Raw genomic sequence first — 9,468 nt, 5'->3', positions numbered from 1 at the left:
TAAAAAAAAAAAAAAAAAAAGTAAAAAACGCGACGGCTGGTGCTGATTTTGGGTTTCTAACTGGCTGGCGAACGACGGGCAAACCACTGGCAAAACAATATGGAATCGCGGGGTTAGCCACCGGGGCGAATAGTAATGTTTAATGATATAATAATGCTACGTTTGAATGTTCGTATTACCTTCAAACTGTTGATTGCTGGAGACTGCTTCCTGGTTTTCCTCGTCTTTCTCTTCCGGTACAGAAGCTCTTCTGTACCCAGAACATATGACACCTAGGGAAATCGGGGGAACCAAATTAGCGAGGAATGTGATCATTTGTTTGTGCATCCTTGGTGCAGGTATAACTAGTGTGTAGGGAAATCGGGAGAACCAAATTAGTGAGGAATGTGGTGTTTGTGCATCCTAGGTGCGGATATGACTTTATGTGTTGGATTTACCTTCAGTGTCCTGCTGGATATCTTGCATTCGAGACCATTGATCATATGAAGCCTCTCCATTGCCTTGCTTTTTGTAAACGAAGTTTCATCTTCGTATCCACATTTTCGCCTGTATCTACATATATGAAATAAATTTAAATACAGATCATACTCGTAGCTTGAAAATTGAAATATCTGTTTGTTATATACTGCAGTACCTGTTCAGGAACACCCGGGGTCTTTCTGGAGCAGGCGAGAGGAGATCGCTCAAATAACTGGCAAAGTTTTGCTCCATCGCACCACCAGTCACTTCGTGCTTGTCATGTTCATGGTCCATGAGCTGGACATACAACCGCATTGGCGTAGACGACTGCAGCAGAATTACGAATAGCCCATTTATATGGAGAAATAAAAATCTTAATTTTTTGGAGGTTCAAATGTTTCGACCAAAACGAGAGTAAAAGCAACTGAAACTTACGCATTCCATTCTGTATATGTTCTCATTGTGGAGGAGAAGACGCACGTTTTCATAATAAACAACATCACAGGACGTGCCAGATTTTCTTGATTTTTCATACATGAACAACTGAAGTAGCTTGTTCTCCATCTCCTCGGTTGCAATCGTTTGAAGCTATACATAACAAAAATAAACAATTATGAAATAAAACTAAAGTTTATATGGCTATGGAAAACAAAATATTGCGTTAAATAAGTATGAAACAGATTATCAAGCGCATTCACCTGCTTGACTATTTTATATATCAGTTTATCTACGGTGAAGAGAATATAGGACTGGGATCCAATAATAGCTCGGCAGTCATCCTCAAACTTTGCATTGTCACAGGAACCATCCAGCAGACCAAAAATGGCATTCATAAATCTGCAGCACAAGATAGCAGGAGAAAGGATTCATGCTTATAAACAATTGTAAGTAAACATAATTCAAAAACTCAAACAGTGCAGCTGCATATGCCCAACCTGGCAAATGGATCAGGGTTTCCATCATTTGATATTCTCCATCTGTTTTCAGCCGATGAACATTCACATTTTGCTTTCTGGACTCTCTCATACAATATCTGTTGAATTAAAAGAAAGTTAGAAGTGTCACAGTACCTGCGGGAACTCGGGAAGTACACTAATGTAAAATAGTCTCACCTGGTAAAGTCTGAACAGAATATAGAAGCAATCATTTCCATAGAAGATTCGGGAGCCCTTGTCATGCAATCCCAAAGGGATTTTTGTTGTGAGAGGCTTGGCGGTCTGTACTGCAGGTTCTAGAGATGGCAACAATACTCCCTCTCCTTCAACATCACGGGCAGTATCCATTCCTTCTACTTCGCCCTCGCTCTCGGCCTTATGCTCGTTCTCTTTTTGGTTTCTTTCGTTGGGATCTTCATTCGAGCCAGCTTCTCTGTCAGCAGACTCACTCATTGAAACATCACCATTTCCAGAAACATTCTCGCTGTTCTGAGATGATCTTTGAGCATTTTCGTTTCCAGCTCCCACCTCTCCAATGCCGTGCAGCCTATGTGCAGCAGTTTCGTTTGAAGCATTTGTCGGTTCTGCTCTGGCATCATTAGTTGCTTCAAAATTGTCCTCCGTATCAACATTTGGAGACAATTCACCCTCCTCTCTCTCAACTTTAAAATTCTCATCATCTTCAAGAGATTTCTGAGCCTTGCCTTCTTTCGGGTTTGGTAAACATTCCTCCTATGACCCAAACAGGATAAACAACTTAAGAGAAATGATAAAAGAAAGGATGAAATTAAAAATACAAATAACCTACAAATTGGCAATACCTTTGGTCCTTTGATGATTGCATCCACTACACTGGAACCAGTGGGCGGGATTCTTAGTGGAGCAGGGTCAATCTCAGCAGCAGCCATATTTACATCATGGGAAGCATCATCTTTTACTGCATCATCAGCATCAGCTAAGCAAACTCTGGATGAGCTTGAGTGTTCAGGAGGGGTATCTCCATCCCCATTTCGAGGAATATTCAACTGTCTCAAAGTAATAGCAGCACCACTAGCACTAGCAGTATTACGATCCTTTTCCTCAACGGTACAAATTACACTACCAGTGGCAAGATAGTTGTTCCTTATGGCACGTTTCCCATCCACTGAACCTTGAGAGCAAGGAGGAACACCAAGCATCGGTTCCATGAGCGTTGTCCAAATCTTCATAATTTTATGCAGCTGTTCAGTTGTGCATACTTCTCCACAGGAATGTTTTATAAGCCGGTATAGGTCCTGGTGGATGTCATGATCAGGGAACAGAAATTCTAGCTGTGGACTAATTGGTAATCTATTGCCAGTAGCAATTGATAGCAGTACATCATCCTCTTCACACTTCTTGTCACTGATTTCTTTGATTTCAGTCAGCAATGCTGCACGGAAAAATAAAAAATGCAAGCCGTGTTAAGCCAGGACATGCTTCCAGTCACAACTAATCAAATTGATATATCTTTTTGGATGTTCAGAAAATTCTGAATAAACTAAAATTTACAAAGATGTGGAACAAACCCAGTTCAGAATCTGGAAGAAAAGAGAAGAAGTGGTTAAATTGCAATCTGGAATATCTAAACAAATTGGATAATGTTAAAAACCTGATTGTCCTAAAGCATCGATTCTAAACAAATGCTCGGATAGGCTTTGATCTACCATTCTATTCTGTTGCTACTTGTAATAAATAACCCTCAACAGTTAATACCCAAAATAGCCCCTTGATTATGACATAATTTTCATTTTGGTCCTCAACTATCAATTCATCCAAAATGGCCCCTTGACAATGTAAAATTTACTTAATTTAGTCCTCTAGTGTACTAAATTGAGGACTAAATTAAGTAAATTTCAAATAGTTGAGGGACCATAGAGGATGACATTTAAGGAAAATTTAAAGGATCATTTTAAAACATATCCTGGTCCAATGCATTTAAAGACCAAGTAAATTGGAATACTGCCAAATTCCCTGTATATAAATAGTCATAGCAAGAAGGGTCAAAGTGAATCATGCACACCATGCAAGCAGTGGATGCAATAGAAAGATGTTCAGTGCCCTCATGAAATAGAAAAGAAGATGCTTCATATTCCCATGTTCCAATGACATTTCTGACAATTTCCCAGTGACTTGTTTTCTAATTGATGCTATAACCTCTAAAAGCTAAAAGTGAGAAATAGAAAGATATGGCAGTTTGGGATTATGCATCACAATGTCATGTACTAATGGTAGGGAATTTTTTATTTTTTGTATTACCTTTAGTACTCAAGCTCTTTGAGTCCTGCTGTTTGAAATAAAAGCTACGATGATCCAGTGACTTGTGATGGTTCTTAGCATAAATTTCAGCCCAAACTTTATCAAAATCAGAACGACAGTTTTCCCACTCTCCTAGTTTCTGCTTCAAGCGGGATAGAATGACTGGAAGAGCAAGATGGACATTCCTCTTTAAAACATCAATGACATCGAGTCCATGATCACCATATAGTCGCTCAATGCATCTTAGGTGGAGAGCTACAGCAAAACAATGCAAAAGGATTATTCATTATAGTATGTAGCACACAAATTGAAAAATCATCTACCAGTCATCAGTGTGCTACCTGTAAAATATTCTTCACTATGAAAAGGACCATCGGTAATTATTGTATTATCATTAATCTTGTCAAGCACCTCTTCTACACGTTTTGTCGTTGCTTTTACCGACTCTAATAGCATATCCAGTTCATACCTGACATCACCAAAACAATAATTAGTACGAAGGAATCTTATGAAAATCAATATATGCATTTATGAACTTGTAGACAATAGAAAACTACTATTCCCTAGATTTTGTGGTGCAACCCTCAAGTAACTTCCCATCAACCAATCATCAGTTTTAATGAATTTCTCTCTCCTCTATAAGGAAATCCTCATATCTCATTACTTCTAAATTATAAAGAAGCCAAATCAAATCCAACTTCCAAAATTAAAGATATTAACTTATTTAAAAGATTCTAGAAAAAGATTGTGCTTTGATTAGAATGATATGAATAGCACAAGTGCTCTAAAATCGGAAGAGTGTTAGTCCTAACAAACAAACAAACAAAAAAGACCTTGTAGTCAACTAGCATAGGACTAAGAGTCCATATAAGAGGTCTAAGGTTCAATCGTTATCCCCTTTAGTTGAATCAAATAAAAGACGAAGGTCTGAAAGGATCCAATACATCTTAAGGGATAATGAAAAGATAATTATACATTAAATAAATGTCTAATTCTCCATTAACCCATATAACCTAACTCATATAACGGCTTTGGTATTGGTTTTAAGTCTTTAGACAATGAAAAACAGCATACACAGAATAATAGCCAATAATTTTATCATAAAACACTAAACAGCCCATGCATGGCATGTAGCTGATAAAACGCTAAGTTTAGGGGAAAAGGAAATTGTCAGTGAAAAGGATTTCACTTTATGCCACATTTTAGGTGATTTACTCACTAAATGTTACCAAGGCAACATCTGACCTGTCATCTTCACATCGAAACAAGCTTTCTTCATACTGGTTTTTCCGCATATGTTTAAAAGAGTAGTCTTCACTTCCAGAAGTTACAGATACCCAATGATCATTCAATACTTCAGCACCTAACTCTGTTCTCTGGCTTGCTATAGGAATTGGATACTGAATTAAGTAAAGACCAAAGAAACATAAGTACAGAGATTTGTAAGATAAATATTTTGGGCATTGAAATCTTAAACATACAACATACATTATCTGGAAGAAGCCGATAACTTGGAGTGCAATGTTCACAATTAGAAAGGTCAAGTTCATGTATTGGGTTTTCCATATACTTATCCTTGCTCAAAAAAGGCATTTTCCTCCCATGTAAATCTCTACTTCCAAACGCAACACCTCTGTCAGGTCTATCCTGCTCCCTGGTATCAAAATCTTTTCTGTCTTCCCACTGACGGTCCCGGTATCTATCCCTGTCCGGTACCTTCACAGATCTGGGAACTTTCCCATCATTCCATAGGGATCCTGCAAATTGGAATTCAAGGACATGAAGACTAAATCATAATAGGCCAGAATATCACCTAAAAACTATTAAGAAATGACATCATACAGAATAGCATTATATAGCCATCTGCATGAAAACACTAAATTGGAAAACTTTATTCATCTTGCAGATCTCATAATTCCAAACTCCAGTCTTATACAGTAACATATCACAACAAGAAGCAGCTGCAGTTCAAGAAAGAAAATAAAGAACTCAGTCAGTGATGTAATAGATTGTTAGTTAGCTGGTTAGTTGATTAGTGTTGATTAGCTGGCAGTTGGTTATTCTTGTTAGGAGAATAACAAGAATCAGTTTCTTCTTCTTCTTCCTCTCTCAAATCCTCTGCTCTCTGTGATTCTTGATCCAGATAATGCCACATATAGAGAATTATTGGGGACTTTACTGAACTTCCTTCAATGCCATATATAGGCATATAGCTCCAACATAGATTTTAGAGATACAAGATTTCATTGTTTCCCTTTTATTCTTTTACCTTTCCTCTTAGGCATTTTACCAAAACAAGTCAATATTAGTTCACTTATTTACTACGGAGTATAATAAATCCAAAACACATTTCAAAAGATCCTTTATAGTTTATTAACCAAATAAAAAATGAATCGAGGAATATCAAAATCCTCAGAAACTTCCCCACCTTGATGGAAATGATCTGCAGCTGAATTCCTTTCCAACCTTTTTTCATCACGTTCTTTGTCTATTCTTTCCTTTTCCATACGCCTGTGCCGCACTCTCTCATAATCTGGGTCAGATCTATCCATGCCGAGGTCATAATCAGCATGTGAAGCAATGAACTTCTGGAAACAGAAAACAAAAGTAATAGTTACTACCCAAAAATGTCACAGTACAAAAATACCAGTATGAAAACTACCTTATCAGTATTTATGGGTCTTCCCTTTATCATGGGAGAGCTTTTGTCATCATACTGCAAGATATGAGTTCTATTAGACTGATAATGTGCACGAGTTGTTGCAGATGTGTCAGGTAGAAAACGGGTGAACTCCTCAAGCAAGTCGGGGTGTTCGTGCAAAAGAGAGGCAACCTACCAAAAACACAGAAACATTAAAGTGATTAATGGATTACAGATAGATCATCATATTAAAAGATAAACAAACTTACATATTAATAATAAACTTATCCCAAATGAACTAGCATACCTTCTGGTAAACCTCTGAGATTGATTTACTTTCCTTTTTATACATATTCAAAATGTCAAGAAAAGATTTATATACATAATCATCACCTTGAAATCTAGTCTGCAAGGAAAACAAAAACCCATCAACTGTAGAGCATTATGGAAAAAATAGAAAGCAAAATTTTAAAATGGAATGGATTAATGCACACCTTTATCTTGTTAACAAAACCGATTGCTTCATCAAATTCAACAGGTTTTTTTGCAGGAGGTGTTTCATCCTCAGGTGGAAGGGTGATCTCATATCCCTTTGGCAAAAAGGTATTGAACCCCAAAATTAGATCTCTATGCCCTCTAAATAGATCTTTCACCCTTGCTATGACACCAGATGTGTCAATTCTGTGGAGATTGACAACCATGATAACAAAATGAATCAACATTAGAAGTTTCACTTAAACTGTCTGCAGAATTGAGGAAAACAAATCTTGGATATTCTCACATCAAAGTCAATGAAGTAAAATATGCACAACCTTATCTCAATTTCTAGAACCCATAACCTCAAGCCAACTCAACTAAACATAAATAAGTCAGATAACATGGATTCCATTTATCACTGTTGAACTGTTCACCTAACTGCCCAAATAAAAAAGTAAAAAGAACAAAGAATCAACCTTTGAGCCTTGAAATCTTTCATGGCTTCAAGAAACTCATCATATTTCTCTCTTTTGTCTTGAAAGATGTCTTTCACAGCCTTGAGATATGCAAGGGCATCAACTGTTGTTAGCTTTTGTGCAACTCCTCCACTCGTCATAGGCGGTTGTCCAGACCTTCAATGCCCAAAGAGAAAAACCAACCATACGAATTGATAAAGCATCAATAGCAACATTTTCTAAAAATTAAATCAGTACTTAAATGCAAACCCTATTTGAACCACAGGGAGACAATAATTAAAAAAGATTGTATCTTTCATAAATATAGCAGATGGATACACTGACTTTGAAATGCCAAAGTGGTAAAAGCTGCAATATGTAAACCAGAAGAACAGAAAATGTATTCAAAGCATTCAACTTCCAACACAACAATGAACAGCAAATAGCAGAAGAATGAAATAAAACTTCCTCTAGTAAAGCTCATTCAGGGGTTCAACAATTTCAATTCAAAACCATGATAATCAGAGATTAATCTCACTGAAAGCAAAAATCAAACATTTCCGAATTCACACAAATAATCACAATTCACTACACAAAAAACACACAGAACAGATAAGACTTACCCTTCAGCACGAGAAGAAGAGCTAATTGGGCGTTTGCGAGGAGGACTCCTGTGCAATTCGTCTCCAGACCTCTTCATCGTCCTCGTCAATTAATCCCCTTAATCTCCAAACAATTGTGCTTTAATTCACTCTTACCACTACAATTAACCAATAATCAATCCCCTGAAAAAACAACACAAATTCACGAATTCAAATACTCCCTCATTTACCTCAAAACACCAATAGATCTAACCAACCGCAAAAAACACACAATTAACCGGCAAAACTAGCTCTAATCCTTACTTTTACGCAGATCACCGTCAACAATTCTCGTACAAAATCCTGCAGGAAACAACAAAAACTCACTGAATTGCGTTACTTGTAATTCCAGGAAAGCAAAACAAAAACAATGGCGCAGAAAAAAGGAGCGAAATTTACACAGCGATCCTTAGACGGAGCAAACAGCTTTGAATTCTCCAAATGAAGAACTGTGCTTTCCGAAGCTCTATGTATAGAGAGAATCTCTGTGTGTATGGTGTTGAGAATCGATTGTATGTATGAATTTCGACTTTATTTATTAGAATTTTATTTTTTATTTTTTACATATCAACAAAAGAATTTCTGCATTTTTCTGTATGTTATGAACTCTCTCTTCAAGCAAATATAGAGAGAGATAGTATATATATGTCTATATGCATGTGTGATTGTTTTGGTAACGGTGGTGATACATATATGAGGTGGATGGAAACCGGGAAAAGCCGGTAAGTTGAATCCTACGTGTAGGTTATTGGGTTGTGGTTGTAATAATGGAGAGATTTGGAGGGTCTGATTGTAATTTTTGGAATTGTGATTTTTTTTTTTGGTTTTTTTTTTAAAGATTTTTTTAAGAGTTTATTACCGAAATGGTCCTTCAACTATTGCGAAATCATCAATTTGATCCTGAACAATTTTTCTTGCCCAATTAAGTTCTTAGACTTTGAAAAATTTAACCATTTTGGTCCTCAATTTATTTTACCGTTTGATATACGTTAAATCGGGACCAAATTGGTAATTTCATTATAGTCAATGGGCCATTTCAGTAAAAAATTAGTTACCAAATTTTGGTGTTAAACAACCGTTAAATCGGAACCAAATTGGTAATTTCGCAATAGTTGATTAACCATTTCGGTAATAAATCTTTTTTTAACATACTAAAGTTATTACTATCTTCGTCTCATTTTATGTGTCTGGTTCCATTAACGATGCTTGACTAAACTTATTTTTAATTCATTTTTCATAATATTAAGTTTAGTATTAATATACAAAATTTATATATTTAGAAACAACACTAAAAGTACTATTAAACAAAAAAAATCAAATTTAAAAACAAGTAAAAAATGATAAATAAAATAAACAAAGAATAAAGAGTTGATTTGACCAATGAATAATAGGTAAAACAGGTAAAATGGGACAGTGAGAGTACTAATTTGGTAAATATGTGAAAAAAAAGTCTTAAAATGACAATAACAAACAACATAATAAAAACAACGTAATACTATTATACAAAATACAATAATTTATTACTATTTTTTTATGACGATGGGAATCTGTAAGTACTACTCAAATGTGTACAATATGTAAAC

The 9,468-nt window shown here is 36.0% G+C and overlaps 1 protein-coding gene across 3 annotated transcripts; it reads right to left on the bottom strand.

Moving 5' to 3' along the window:
* Positions 1–46: 46 nt before the first annotated feature.
* Positions 47–8,524, bottom strand: LOC116025523 (paired amphipathic helix protein Sin3-like 3). Of its 3 annotated transcripts, none has more exons than XM_031266763.1 (21): positions 8,285–8,524; positions 8,077–8,188; positions 7,868–8,004; positions 7,266–7,421; positions 6,807–6,993; positions 6,620–6,718; positions 6,334–6,504; positions 6,100–6,259; positions 5,160–5,428; positions 4,917–5,071; positions 4,013–4,140; positions 3,672–3,926; positions 2,216–2,805; positions 1,572–2,126; positions 1,395–1,492; positions 1,158–1,296; positions 895–1,047; positions 635–786; positions 438–552; positions 180–272; positions 47–86 (listed from the first exon to the last, which is right to left on the bottom strand). In XM_031266763.1, the coding sequence occupies exons 3-21, from the start codon at positions 7,942–7,944 to the stop codon at positions 57–59; spliced, it is 3,582 nt and encodes a 1,193-aa protein (XP_031122623.1). In that variant the 5' UTR covers positions 7,945–8,004; positions 8,077–8,188; positions 8,285–8,524; the 3' UTR covers positions 47–56. The 3 variants fall into 3 exon arrangements, with proteins under 3 accessions (XP_031122623.1, XP_031122622.1, XP_031122624.1); XM_031266762.1 differs by having other exon boundaries at positions 7,868–8,029; positions 8,150–8,188; XM_031266764.1 differs by having other exon boundaries at positions 438–546; positions 7,868–8,029; positions 8,150–8,188.
* Positions 8,525–9,468: the final 944 nt, after the last annotated feature.

Source organism: Ipomoea triloba, chromosome 7 (assembly GCF_003576645.1).
Source record: "Ipomoea triloba cultivar NCNSP0323 chromosome 7, ASM357664v1".
In the NCBI taxonomy this organism is placed as follows: Eukaryota; Viridiplantae; Streptophyta; class Magnoliopsida; order Solanales; family Convolvulaceae; genus Ipomoea; species Ipomoea triloba.
The sequence above is the reverse complement of the archived record's forward strand: the minus strand, read 5'-3'. Positions and strand labels throughout refer to the sequence as shown.